The sequence below is a fragment of the Peromyscus maniculatus genome, chromosome 19 (assembly GCF_049852395.1).
Source record: "Peromyscus maniculatus bairdii isolate BWxNUB_F1_BW_parent chromosome 19, HU_Pman_BW_mat_3.1, whole genome shotgun sequence".
Classification (NCBI taxonomy): domain Eukaryota; kingdom Metazoa; phylum Chordata; class Mammalia; order Rodentia; family Cricetidae; genus Peromyscus; species Peromyscus maniculatus.
In genome coordinates this window covers 56,439,696-56,454,605 of record NC_134870.1, presented here as the reverse complement: position 1 = coordinate 56,454,605, position 14,910 = coordinate 56,439,696, and the positions used below count along the sequence as shown (strand labels likewise).

The 14,910-nt window shown below is 45.9% G+C and overlaps 1 protein-coding gene across 2 annotated transcripts in view; it reads left to right on the top strand.

Moving 5' to 3' along the window:
* The window catches only part of Alpk2 (alpha kinase 2), a 136,108-nt gene that overhangs the window by 96,489 nt on the left and 24,709 nt on the right, over positions 1–14,910 (top strand). For both annotated transcript variants that reach the window (XM_042263725.2, XM_042263726.2), the window contains exons 7-10: positions 5,770–5,897; positions 5,996–6,031; positions 11,319–11,593; positions 13,303–13,391. In XM_042263725.2, coding sequence (XP_042119659.1) covers positions 5,770–5,897; positions 5,996–6,031; positions 11,319–11,593; positions 13,303–13,391 — 528 coding nt within the window. The remainder of the gene's footprint in view (positions 1–5,769; positions 5,898–5,995; positions 6,032–11,318; positions 11,594–13,302; positions 13,392–14,910) is intronic.

The following is a 14,910-nucleotide window of genomic DNA, read 5'->3' as shown; positions in this document are numbered from 1 at the left end:
AAGCAGTCTTTCCTCACTTTAAATAGTCTATGTCAGATATTTCTGTCTTAGTGAAGAAAGGCTAACACGATATTCAAGAGGAAGGGTGGAGCCCAGCTGTCCAGACAGGGGACATGGTGGCTGGTTCTTGCTTCAGCTCTGCCGCCTTTGAGTTGTATATTCCTAGGAGCTGACAGACTCTCTGGCTACAGTTCTTAAAGTCAGGATACATACAGATTAATGTTCTAGTTTGGAGCTCTGTGGGCCTATGGTTACAAAATGCTGGAACTCTTACTTATGGGTTCTTTTGGATTCAATGCCCCCCATTAATCTAACAAAGATCAAACAGAGCTAAGGAGAATCAACAGAGAGGAAAAGCCACAAGGTCCCAGAAAAGAAATGCTTTTGAGGAAGACAAGCAGCCTCCCTTAAGATAGAAAGAGCATTTTATACCCAGGTACTTAAGACGTCACAGAAATCAGAGGAGGAGGTGAGTGTGAGGATCATTGCCAAAACACCTGATGTAAGCCAACCCCACTCAGCTCCCTAAATCAGTCCCGGTAATGAATGAACGCTTGTTCAAAAAAAAAAAAAAAAAAGTTAGTGAAGTCCAGGTTCATCTGGCAAGTCCTTGAAACAACTCAATGGAGATCAACATAATTTAAGCAGCTCCCAGAAACTTCCTTCTGCCAGAGAGGCCTTGGGTCAGGTCCCCAAGTCCTTGGAGGTATTCCTGTCCCTTTAATCCCAAGAGAAATAGGCTGAAAAGGTAGAAAATACAAACCCCTATATCCAATCAAATACTCATGCTTGGAATGAGTGTCTGGAAATTATTTCTCGAATGTTCCCATTACCCTGCCTGTCTTGTGCATGACTTAGAAACAATTAAAATAGCAAAGAAGTGCTTTGATTTTTAAATCATGGCAGCTCCCTAGAGCTTTATTTTTAAATTACTCATTATTGATTTTAATTCTTTTCTGAAACTGTCAGTCAAGAACAATGATCCGGCACTTCCAGCAATTTTTAATGAACTGTTCCTGTTCTAGGCTCGGATTAGTGTTTGCACTATCCAGGTCTTTTTGCATATAAGGAATATTTTCAAAAACCCAGCCTCCCTCTAGGGAGCACACGTCACTAGGGAACACACATCACTAGTGAGCACTCAAGGCCTTTAAAGTCTTGGTAACGTTTCTCTGTTTCTTCTTGGAAATGACTTTGTTAGGCCAATTTGCTTTGTTGCTTGAGAAAGTTTCTAGGTCACAACTCCCTTGTCCATTGATCATTTGCGTGATTCCAGATGGGTTTTCAAATGCTTGCTAGTTCCTCTCACTTCTCACTTCCAGTTGAGCACTTTATTTTTAGATGTCCCTACCCGAAGCAGCTCAGTGCCTTACGTCAGCTGGCTCTCCATCATTCTAGTGAAATTACCTGAGATAACTAACTCATAGGGGGGCTTATTTTCTCACCATTTTAGAGGTTCCTTCTAAGACTTAGCAGACCTATCACTCTGGGTCTGGGATGGGGGTTCCAGATGTCAATGAGAGGGGCCTGTGTTAGAGTGAAATGCTGACGTCATATCTAGGAGGACAACCCCGAGAGCCACAGTCCCCCTGGAGGACTGGTCCTCAATAATTTAAAAACCAACTTCTACGCCTTACCTCCTAAAGGACCCACTAGTACCACCCTGGGGACAAATTTTTAGCATATGCACTTTGTGGGGGACATTCACCACCCAAACTACAGCACTTGCAAAGGTATAGATTTCAAAGAGTTGAACTCTCTCAAAGGTGACCTGAACCTGTAGCAAAGGTCTTAAACTCCCCACATGAGAAGGGAATAAATAAGATGGTAAAACTGTTCAAATGGGCATCTGAAGAATGAAGATGTAAACAGCCAATAAGGCAAAGAGATATATAAAATATATTTTCAAATAAATATAAAACCAGCTTATGTTTTACAGGCACTAAACTTGGGAGTTACCTTTTCTTCTGCACAGAAACCTTCAAGTCAATCCATGACTCAAAACTGTCTAGATGGATCATTTTATTGTTTGTTTTTGTTTTATGAGATGGGATCTCACTAGTTGCCCAGGCTAGCCCTGAACTTTGTAGTCCTCCTGTTTCAACCTCCTTCATAGTTGACAGTACAGGCATGTGCCACTGCCCAGAGCTGGTTGTGTTCTATTTTAAATAAAAAAAAACAGCAAAGGGCAAACGTAGGGGCAATCTCCTATAAGCAAAGTAACCTTGTGGTGAGCCTGCCAGGGACACTTAATCACCTCTGTCCAAGTTCTAGGTAATTTTCTCAACAGGCTACAGTTTGGAAATTTCTTGTGACCAGGGCAAAGCTTGTAGACCCTGGAGACACCACAAAAAAAGAATGCAGTAGCATGCACTCTGTGTGTGTGTGTGTGTGTGTGTGTGTGTGTGTGTGTGTGTGTGTGTGTGTGTGTTGTGTCTTGAAAGCTCCCTGGAGCTTTCAAGTTGGTGATCGCTAAGGCTATTGTGGCTGTTCAGACTTTTTTGACCACTAGGAACCAACTCTCCTCTCAGGAGATTTTGAAAGAAGCGTTGTGTGCAGGGAGTGGTCCAGCTGATGGCTGGGCAAGGTCTTACTGCTGGACTCCAGATAACAATGAGCTGGGTGCTGCTGAAGGTACATCCATCAAATGACCATGGGGAGGGAAAAGCGAGGACTGTTCAACCCAGCTTGGGTGCTGAGTGGATGCTGCCAGCTGCCCCTGGGGCCTTGGGAATGAGGATGGGTAATCTCCGAGGAGTCTCTGGGTTAGGCTTCTCTCCTTCCAGCCTGTTTCACCTTTGGCTGTGTTCTTCTGGTCACACTCTTGGTATAGACGTCTTTGACATTTGTTTTCAGAGCTGAGCATCTTCTGTTCAACCTTGGCTGCATGTAGCCCTGATGTCCTAAAGACAGAGAAATTCCTTCCTTATTGAGTATAGGATAAGGACTCAGATTTCCTCTCCGGCTCAAAAGATACAAGATCCTCTTTTACTTTCCATAGTGACATTGCCATATATCCTCTGGGTTAATGACTGCTTTTCTTCCATATCACTGAATCCCCATGACTAAACATGTAACTGCCCTCTTGGGACACAAAGAAGTGGTTTTCCTTCATGGAGGAAGTCCATTGACACAAACAAACCCCACCTTCATGACTCACGTCCAAGGTGAGGCCTTTTGTTAGAGACTTGAATGCCTGGTGTCTGCTACTCCCCATATTCCAGTTAACAAGAGACCTTGCTCTTTCTGGGTTCACACACCAGAAGCTGAGGGTGCAGCTAAGTAATGTGTCCAAGATCCACCACACGATTGGAATCCAGGCCCTTCTGACATCTCAGCATTTTTCCCCCAGAAGGAACTGGGGCAATGAGAGAAGGCAGCAAGTCAGATGAGGTCTTCCTGAATCTGAACCAAGAACCAGAGAATTCTTGAGCTTCAAGGAAGATGTTCATGGGACAATTTTCTTGAATTTAGTCCCAGCCGTTTAGGGGGATCTTAACTACCCCTTTCCATGAGTATTGCTGTGCTGGTCTATACATCCCTAGAGAGGGAATCCCCACCACTCTCTAGGACTCCTCTGTATTTACTCTGCCAGGAAATGCTCCCCTTAGATACAGGGACTATTCCTGTCTAGTCTTAATCATCTTCAGGGTATGTTCAAAGTCCCAAACAGAGGAGAAAGTGGACCTTGGTTTCAACCACTGGTCTATTCCTGGCAGTATAAATCAAAGAGTTGACATCGATCGAAGAAACAACCAACAACAAAGTCTTATGTTGAGAGAACAACTGAGACAGACCTCAATGAGGGGATGCTTGTGGTCAAACTATGAGGCAAACCCAAACGGAAGTGCACACTATACACAATCCTCAGGTGAGGACACAACTACAACAGTGTTTTAGTATAGTTTTGCAGCAAAGTACATTGTTTTCAATTTCCGAATAAAGACCGCAGCTCTAGCCATTGACATAATTATCTCCGACTTAAGGGCAGGAATCAGAAGTTACTTGGGGAGCCAGCCTAAGGTCCAGCTCCAGTCTCTTAGTGTCTCAGTTCCCTCATCATCTGTTGATTGGCAGCAGTGATTGTCGGTCTCTTACACTCCGAGGATGACACGAAGATGATTTTTCATTTGCCTGAAAGAGCAATACATTAGCTGTCACCATCATCATCATCATCATCATCATCGTCATCGTCATCATGCTCTTTATCCACCACACCATCAGTTTTTGTATTCATAGTAATTAGTAATTAGTGTTGGGCAGGTGGATGGAGAGATAGACACAGTCACTAAAGTGTAATTATTTAAAAGTGCCCTGTGTGGTGAGATATTGTGTACCCCAATAAAGCTTATTTGAGGATCAGAGGACAAAGCCAGCCACTAGATTAGACATGAGGCCAGACAGTGTTGGCACACACCCTTAACTTGGGAGGCAGAGATCCGTCTTTATCTCTGTGAGTTCAAGGCCACTCTGGAAACAGAGCCAGGCAGTGGTAGCACACACCTTTAATCCCAGGATTTGAGATATTATGCCTTTACTTGGAAAGTACACATGCCTTCAATCCCAGGAAGTGACAGGGCTGGGTGGAAAACGGTATATAAGGCGTGAGGAGACAGGAACTGAGCAGCAGTTCAGCTGAGACCCTCAGGGGTGAGGACTCAGAGGCTTTTAGTCTGAAGATTTGTGGAAACAGGATCAGCTGAGGAGTTGGTAAAGTGAGGTTGGCCGTGGCTTGTTCTATTTCTCTGATCTTTCAGCTTTCACCCCAATATCTGGCTCCGGTTTTTTTTTTTTTTAAATTAATAAGACCGTTTGGCAATTCGTGTTATAGCCCTGAACATGTTTGAAAGGAGACTGAGGCAAGAGGATTGCTTGGGGCCTGGAATTTGAGACCAACATTGTGAGATCCCCATCTCTAAACAAAATCACCTACCAAGTGGGAGCCCTCAGTTCTGAATCCTCATGTAAAGCTAGGAGCCATTTTCTTTTGCTTTTTTTTTTTTTTTTTTATTGTATCTGTGTTTAGACTTGGATTTAGAGTCAACGATTTCTCTTATACACAGGATACCTGGATGATCAACCTAATTCAGGTGAACTCTGAGCTATCTGTGCTAACAGCAGCTCCCAGATTTTAGCATTCCAGCTCCTGACTTCCTTGCTGTCCGCCCTCCAGAACATTTCTGCGTATTCATGTTGTGTGTTGGAGTAAGAATATTAAACTGAAACCAGACAGTGGTGGTGCACACTTTTAATCCTAGCATTTGGGAGGCAGGCGGAACTCTGTAAGTTTGAGGCCAGCCTGGTCTACAAAGTGAGTTCCAGGGCAGCCAAGATGTTACATAGAGAAACCCTGTCTCAAACACACACACACACACACACACACACACAAAAAAAAAAAAAAAAAAAAAAAAAAAAACAGAAAAAGAAAGGAAGGAAAGAAGGAAGGAAGGAAGGAAGAAAGAAAGAAAGAAAGAAAGAAAGAAAGAAAGAAAGAAAGAAAGAAAGAAAGAAAGAAAGAAAGAAGGAAGGAAGGAAGGAAGGAAGGAAGGAAGGAAGGAAGGAAAGAAGGAAAGAAAGGGCATTAAAGTGCTATGCAGTGATCCTCTCTATGTGTAAATACATTGTTTAATCAGCTGACTGGGGGAGTTGGGTCATCAGCCAGCCCATTGGCTGAAAGCACAGGGCAGGAAGACGTTAACTCCTTCCCTCTTGAGAGCATTAGAACTTCAGAATGACGAAGCATGTGAATGTTAATGTCCCCTATTCCAGCGCAGGGGACAGCTCCAGTGTTTCCTTGGCCATCGTCCAAGCTGGTCAGAAGGACCAGGGCCTCTATTACTGCTGCCTCAAGAACAGTTATGGAAAAGTCACTGCTGAGTTTAACCTCACAGCTGAAGGTAAACCTCGGCTTGTTCTCGGCTGCTCATCAAAGCCCCGGGCCCCGCCAGCTCAGAGGGACACCCATCCTGACTCCCGTCCCTTTGTTTCCTTCTAGTTCTCAAACAGCTTTCAAGTCGCCCGGAATATCGAGGTAAGTGACGTGAGCCGGCCTGTCAGAGAGTGGGCTCCCCGCCAAAACACAAACCAGCTCCTTGAAGAACGAACACTCTTCCAACCAAGTGGAGCATCTCCCCGGAAGGGCGGCCGAAGTGCATGATAACCCAGGATCCGTTTCCATGGGTCTGGGAGGGCCCTTCTCCCAGCTAGAATTTCAGTAGATTACAAATACCTAGAAGTGTATTGTTTGTGGGAAAGATTGAACAGTAGCCATGCAGTTTTGGGAAAATGCAGGGGAGTTTGGATTTGAATTTTTCCTTTAGGCATAAGCCTTCCTTGCATGGAGCTGTCTCGCCATTGATGCTTACATTTTGATTCTTCAATGTTCTTTTCAGTTTGCCTGGCTAAGCAGAATATAACCTTGTTTGATTGCATTCTAATGAAAAATGAAAGATGTGTTTTGGGGTGGTCTTTCAGTACATCTGGTGTTCTGTAGTCTAATAGCTGCTCCTGAATATCCATGGAGCTAGCTGCTAGGCCATGCACTTGAGTCCACAGCCTGGGGTAGTCTGAGCTTGCCATGCCATGTATTATTCCTGCTAGGAAAATGACCTGTCAACCTGCACCCACCGACCCTTACCCATTGGGCTAGGAGAGTGGGCAGGCTCTTGTCTATACAGTCTTTCAAAGTCTTGTGATCTAAATTACCCCCACGCGATCCCTTTTGGACACGATGTGATGCTGGCGAGAACGGTCCATAGCAGCAAGGCAGCTCCTGCATCACCTGCAGCCAGCCCTGCATCATCACAAGCTCAGGCAACCTCTGCCACAGCATAGCACCATCGACCGATTTCAGAAGAGATAAGCATTGATGGTTATATTGGATGAGCGTCTGGAAGATGTGCTGGATGATATTTAAAGCCAAGAAAATATCTGAGACCTCTGGAAAGCAAGACAACGGAGAGAATCAGGATGTTCTAATGTCTAGTACACAGAAAACAACAGAGACTCCTGGGCGTGGTGGCTGTATCTGTGACCCCAGCTCTGGAGAGTGTGTGTGTGTGTGTGTGTGTGTGTGTGTGTGTGTGTGTGTCCTGCCTTAGCTACATAATGAGTTTGAAGCCAGCCTGGTCACATGAGATTGTTTCAAAAGGCAACAAAACCAAACAGCAACAAAGTCCCCAGAATCATGATTTAGAAATGGTCTGGCAGACACAGATATTACTGAATGTAACAGGAGTGCTTAGGAGGCTGAGGCAGAAGGATTGTGAATTCCATGCCAGCCTGGGATACACAGCATGATTGTTAAGGAGCAGGGGAGGGGGGTGGAATATATATATCCAAAACAATAATAAACTTAATGGAAGTGTCTCAGACCTCAATCCAGTACTGCATAGGCATCTTCATTGTGAAGTATCCTGTGCTGAGGTTTGAAATCTTCCTCCCTGTTTCTGGCCCACATGCCTCCAAGTCCAAGTGCACCACCAGCCCCCTCCCCTCTTACACACACTACAGCCAATGTCAGAAATCCCTCTGTCGCATCAGCCACTGACCGTCAGTTGGTGTGTGTGGCTCAGATGCCTTCTTCGACTTCAGTCATTAGGCTTGCATGAATTTGTTTCTTGGGGTTGTTTTTCCAGATAAGAATGAGACTTCAAGGAAAATGAGCGACAGGCCACTAAGTGCAAACAGGGCCCTTGTTACAGCCAAGTCACCCCAGCCAGAGTTTGACTGCCCTGCTGTAACTGGGGACCCCAGTTTCACAGACTCGCAGCAGGGTGCTGGGCATACCAGCCTTGTCCCAGTCTGTACCTTCAGGTGAAGAAACTGAAGCCTGCTTTTAATCACGTCTTATTCAGAAGAATCGCCCGTTATCTTAGTTGTGAAATTGTATTCATTTAATTCTCCCTAGGAGGAACCAGGGATACTTTATAAAACAGTCTCTCATTTAAAAGAACTAAACTCATGGGAAAACCCAAAACAAATGATGGGCCAAATAAAACACAAACTAGCAACAGCTTAAAGATGTTATTACATTAAAACTTTTTTTCTTACATTTGTTTATCTGTGTGTGCATGTATGGAAGCCTTCAAGAACACAGCTTCCAAGAATTGTTCTCCTTCTTCTATGAGGGTTCCAGGAATTCAGCTTGGATTTCCAGGCTTGGGCGCAAGCAAGCCCGCTTGGGTCATCCTTCGGCCCGATGTTATAAAAACCGTATGAATATATTCATGGGTTGCTTTTCTCCACCTCACAGCAAGCCCAGGCTGTCGGCAGCCACCCAGTTTCTCTGTAGCAAAGACTCAAGCAATGAATTCCAACCCTGCACACATGATCCTGACAGTTGGCCTGTTGCAATGAGTCTTTTCTGCCCCCCACCCCCACCCCCTGCAAGGAACTGCCCTCCAGGAGGCTGGGAGGATGAGCTGGAACAATGTCAGCCTTTCTCAGGCTTTGGAGAAAAAGCAGCTTCTTCCTCTGTCGTTCCCCACCCCCCCACCCCCCGCTTCAGAGTCATTCTTCCCGGGAGGAAACTGTCCTAAGAAGAATTTTTCTCCTGCCAGCTCCCACTTTAAGCAAGGCCTGAGTACTGACTAAAACGGGTCACAGGCGTCACCAAGGAAGACACCTTTGGGTGTCTTCACAGGGGAGGCAATTCCAACAGACTCCAGCTCTTCCCTCCAGAACATTCCAGGGACCGTGACCCCTCCTCAGATTTTTAATTTTTCCCTCTCATGGTTAGATCCTCACTAAAGTGATGTTCACTTTAGAATTTATAGTCAGGATTGTTAATTGGGCCACCCAGAGTGCTGTATTTAGTCTAGAAGAACTTTCACTTTTAGTTAATTAAATTTGATGGTTTTGTTGTTGTTGTTGTTGTTGTTGTTGTTGTTGTTGTTGTTGTTGTTGTTTTTGAGCTGCTCTGTGTGTATGCAGCGCTGGGGACAGAGCAGGACTTGGTGCTTGCTAGGCAAGTCCTGCTCCGATCTGTCGAGTCTTTGAATTGTGTGGAGCTCTGCGGTTCTTGCTGCTGACGAGGTGCATTCTTCTCTGGCCTCTGGACATGGGAGCGTCTTTCTGCGCTCCCTACCCACTTTCTTCTGCAGCTTCTAGAAAAAAGTCCCCTACCTGCTGTTTTGGCTTTCTGGCAATACTCCTCAAGAATAACCCTGTCTCTTCCATCTTCACAGCCAGTTTGAGTCATAGGCTACTTGTGTACATGCCTGCATTTGTGTCTGCATGCGTGCGTGCGTGAGTGTGCGTGAGTGTGTGTGTGTGTGTGTCTGCTTCTGTGCATGCAGGCCAGAGGCTGCCAATGGGTGTCTTACTCTACTGCTCTCCACTAGTATTTTGAAACAGGACTTCTCACAAACCATTTCTGCCAGGCTGGCTGGCAAAGATCCAGTGGGTCTGTCTCCGCCAGGCCACCCCTTCCCATGCTAGGATTACAGGCACACAGCACTTTGCTCAGGTTTTTTTTTTTTTTAATGTGGGTTCTGGGAATCGAAATTCAGGTCATGCTTAGGCAGTGAACACTTCTGTCTCTCCTGTCCCATGGGCTGCTCTTAAAGCTGTGGTTTGAAAAAGAAGAGAAAGATATTCCTGTATAAAATTGTGAAATGGGATTTTCACATGCCCATGATTTATAGCTTCTTGTAAATACTCAGAAAGATTGCAGTTTTTACAGCTCTGAAGAATAGAAAAGTATTTTTAAGAATGTAAACATTTTAAAATGTCAGGTGTGGGAGTACATGCCTTTAATCGCAGCACGCAGGAGGCAGACAGATCCCTGGTGCATTCAAAGCCAGCCTGGTTGACACAAGACGTTTCAGGCCAGTCAAAGCTACACAGTAAAATCCTGTCCAAACATAAACAAAAAAAATCTAAGTAGTCCTATTTTATTGAAAGCCATCTATTTTGTTCACTTAACAAATAAGTCTGATTTGACCACCTCTAGTTTAGGCCAAATTTTGATTGGCTCAATCTACATCATGGAACTCAGAAAATAATCTACTGCTCTTTTATGAAAAATCCAAAATGATTCTACTTTCTAAAAGTTCCTCTTCAATGAAAATTCATTTGACTCATGTATTAGTTAGTTACTCTCCTATCGCTGTGATCAAACATGACTAAAGCAAATTATAAAAGGAAGTGTTTGATTATGGTTCCAGAGGGTTAGTGCCCACGATAGCAGAGTGAAGGCGTGGCAGGAGGCAGCTGGAGCTGCAGCTGAGAGCTCACATCTTACAAACAGCAGAGAACCATCTGCAGTTTTTGAAGCCTGGGAGCCCACCTCCATGGAATACAGCAAATGAGGCCACGCCTCCTAATCCTTCCCAAACAGCTCCACGGGCTGAGACCTAGGTAGTCAAACATATGAACCTATGGGGGCCATTCTTTTTTTTTTTTTTTTTTTTTTTTTATTTTATTTTTTGAGACAGGCTTTCTCTGTGTAGTTTTGCGCCTTTCCTGGGACTCACTTGGTAGCCCAGGCTGGCCTCGAACTCACAGAAATCCGCCTGCCTCTGCCTCCCACGTGCTGGGATTAAAGGCGTGCGCCACCACCGCCCGGCAAGGGGGCCATTCTTATTCAAACCACCACAACTCTTGCCTACTTAGTGTGTGTGTGTGTGTGTGTGTGTGTGTGTGTGTCTGTTCCTTTCTTAGTGGAGTCAGTGTCACCCAGATGAGGGATTTTACTATTTTACTGTTCTTGTATATAAACATTGACATACATAGGGTACGTGAATAATATTGTGTGTGGATATATATATATATATATATATATATATATATATGTATATATATGTGTGTGTGTATATATTAGTGTAATATATATGTGTATATATATACACATTCTAATATTTGCGTATATACACTTGGAGGTGAAATGGCTGGAAAGAACCCCAGAGCCCCTGGGGAGCTGTGAGACAAATGAGTAGGATGCTCCTGGATCTCAGTGGGGCTCCCCTCCTCTGCTTCACCCATCTTTTAGTCTTTCTTTTGGTTACTCTGCACGTCTCTGCTTTTGTTTTCTAGATATGCCAAAGTCTTTCCTGGCCTCCCCAGCCTCGCTCCAACCACCCTGCCCTTGCACGGCCCTCCCTCTGCCTGCTCTTCTCACACTCTCCCTCAATGACCTCTCTCCTCCGCACTCCCTGCCACCACTCCTGCGAACTACGTCTCTGTTGGGCACTAAGCATGATCCCGTCTCTCTGGGTTCTACAGGTCCCCTTTGCCTTCATAAAGGGACAGTAGTTAAGTCACAGACCGGGACCGGAGAGATGAGCCTGCTCACTGAAAGCTGTACTGTGTTTTAGGATGTGAAGAGATCGAATTCAGCCAGCTCATCTTCAAGGAGGACGTCTTCAATGACAGCTACTTCGGGGACCACCTACGTGGCCAGATCTCCACGGAGGAGCTTCACTTTGGGGAAGGGGTGCACCGCAAAGCTTTCCGCAGCACGGTGATGCAGGGCCTCATGCCGGTCTTCCAGCCCGGCCACGCATGCGTGCTCAAGGTGCACAACGCTGTTGCCCATGGGACCAGAAACAATGATGAACTTGTGCAGAGGAACTACAAGCTCGCTGCCCAGGTGCGTGAGCGAGCCCAAGGGGGTCTCTTTGTGTGTGAGAACATCGTATAACATGAGATGAAAATGGGACTCGGGCTTAAGAGGAGTATTTCCTCAAGGGCGGTCGGCTTCTTCGGGGTGCGGATTAAGGCTGAATGTTTGGGGGACTTGACTTCTCGGTTCACATAAGGAATTGGGCTTAGCTCAGGGATAACTTTCCTCTTGTCATCGGGGTCCGGTGGGCTGTGGTCGTGTTGGTCCCTGAGGATATGAATCCACTTGGACAAGGGGTTGATATAGAAGGAGTGTTTCTAAGTGACAGTAGATTCTGGGATGCTCGAGGACAGATAAAACCAGCATTAGTCTGTGAAGAAGAGGGAGAGAATGCTCAGAAGGGTCAGGATATTCGCCTTGTTTCTTGCTTTTCTGGGTTTATTCCAAGTCGGCCTATAAAGTCTAAGGAGAGATTGAGTGAAATGTCTAGCTAAATTTCCTCTCTCTAAAACGGAGCTTCGGGATGAGAGAAAAGGGGGCAGGAAGGAAGGAGTTCAAGGGGCAAAGAACACTAACTTATTCCTTCCTGTGCCTTGACCCCTGTGGTTCACCTTGACCCCTGTGGTTCACCTTGACCCCTGTGGTTCACCTTGACCCCTGTGGTTCACCTTGACCCCTGCAGTTCACCTTGACCCCTGCGGTTCACCTTGACCCCTGCGGTTCACCTTGACCCCTGCGGTTCACCTTGACCCCTGCGGTTCACCTTGACTCCTGAGGTTCACCTTGACCCCTGTGGTTCACCTTGACCCCTGTGGTTTACCTTGACCCCTGTGGTTCACCTTGACCCCTGTGGTTCACCTTGACACCAGCAGTAGCTAAGCTGATAGGGTTAGGCCTAGAACTTTCCCAATGTGCCCCTTTAAAATGTTACCCACGGAATTGGTAGACAGGATTGGGTGAAGCTCTCGTGCACCATCAACCATTGACCACCCAGGGTCCTGTGGGGCACAAAAATGTCCCGTGGCGCTGTGTGCTGATGAGAGCAGTTCCTATACTCCATGTGAGACAGTTCTCCACTTGTGTTGACTTCACCCCAGAAGCCAACCTCTTCTCTTCTTCTCCCCCTCCTCCCTTCCCTCCTCCCCCTTCTATCCTCTCAAGCACACCCGTCACGGGAAGTCCCCCACAGCATCCTGACTCCTGGGCAGAAAACAGAATCCATTTGGCTTTTCCTGAGGAACAGTCTTACCAAATGTTCACTGTTTACTATTCAAATTCCACCTCTGAAAAGGAATCGGGGAGGATCCTGGGGAAAACCAGGAATGCCCTTACCAACCATGGTCTGACATCATGCCAAAGAGCCAGTACCCTTAGGTCGGGGACAACCTTCCTCCATGCTGGTTCTAGAAATATAGTTCCCAGACACTTGGCCCGACAGGCCATTACCCGACTGTGGCCTGGGTAAAGAGCACCTTCGTGACGGTCACCACATTGTACTTTTTGTTTCTGGGCTATAGATTAGTGGCGGAACACTTGCCTAACATTCACAAATTCCTGGCAAGGGTCCCTGGCACTGAAAAAAAAGTTGCTTCTGTGATGCCAACTAGATATGATGGGGCCTAGGAATCTATTTATCTGACTAATCTTAGGAACATGTATCATCTTGCTGAGCTGAGCTGAGCAATATTCTGAATTCTTCTAATTATTCGGATTTACGATGTATTTGGGTAATACAGGAATGCTACGTTCAAAATACTGCCAGATACTATGCCAAGATCTACGCCGCTGAAGCTCAGCCTCTGGAAGGCTTCGGAGAGGTGCCAGAGTAAGTTTGCTTACTACCTGTGACTTGCGATGGATGTGGAGGGCCTGGAGGGTAGGAGGGTAAGAAGGACCCATCACAGGTCAAGTGTTGGATTTCGTCTCTCTGACTCTAAACTCCGTGAGGGATCACATAGCTGCGGCCCTGTTCTGGTTCGGTCTCCAGAGGTGTAAGAGAATGCCAGGTAGATATTACATCTTTAAATTTAAAACGTTTAGTTATATGGGGCTGGAGAGATGGCTCAATGGTTAAGAACACTGGCTGCTCTTCCAGAGGACCTGGGTTCAGTTCCACTCCACGGTGGCTCACACTGTTCTAGGAATCCTGATGCCCTCTTCTGGCCTCTGTAGGCACCGTACACACGGGGTGAACAGGCATCCACACATGCAGGCAAAACACCATACACATGAAAATAAGTTAATTTAAAAATTGTAAATTATCTGCTCGTATGTGTGTCTTTGTGTGGGAGTGTGCACATGTGAGTGCAGATGCAGAGTTCAGAAAGGGCATCTATTCTCCTAGAGTTGGAGTGACAGGTGTTTGTGAGCCACCAGACACGGGTACTGGGAACAAAACTAGAGTCCTCTGCAAGGACACTGAGTACTCTTAAGCACTGAGACATTTCTCCTGTCCCTCGATAAATATTCTTTTTTTTTTTTTTATTTCCTGCGCTGCCAGAAAGATGGCTCAGGGTTTAAATGCTTAAATTCCCAGCCTCCGCATGGTGACTCATGACCGTCTATAACCCCAGTTCCAGAGGATCTGATGCCCTCTTCTGGCCTCCACAGGCACTGCATGGATATGATGCTAAGCTATAGGAAGGCAAAACACCCCTGCACATAGAACACAAACACTGTTTTTTAAAAGTTTATTATCAGTATTGCATATGTGTGTGCATACACAGCGGGACTTAGGTGCCACGGCGCACACGTGGAGGTTAGACGATAGTTCCGTAGAGTTGGCTCTCTCCTTCCGCCTTGATGTGGGCTCCAGGGGTTGAACTTAGGTCCCCAGGCTTGTAGAGCAAGACCTGATCAGTCACCTCACCAGCACCGCTATTCATTAAATTAATATATGAGTGAATAGAAGAATGGATTCCACCACGTGAAGTAGATACCATGGTATCTAGAAAACTGGACACATGCCCACTCATAGACTCTCCTTCACCACCTTGTCTACACAATGAACAAACAAATACAAGGGAACAAGAGACCATCACAATACGGCTCATAAGCTATGGTGACATGGTGGGGAAGACCAGGGACACTGGAGCAGAATCCACCTCCCATAATCCTCTGGACAGGAACTATGCGCTTGATCCACTTATTGCCTAAGTATTTTGAGGCTCAGCAAATTTCGGAGAGTCTGGAGCCTGTGTTTATTAGCTGTTTCTATGATAAGGTCATATTTGCATGCTAAGTAGGAAGAGAAAGGGCCATGTCAGGACACTCCGGAAACGGAGGCGGAGCGGCCATCTATACATCAGAGAAAGACAGAGGGAAAGAAGGAAGCAGTTCTCGTC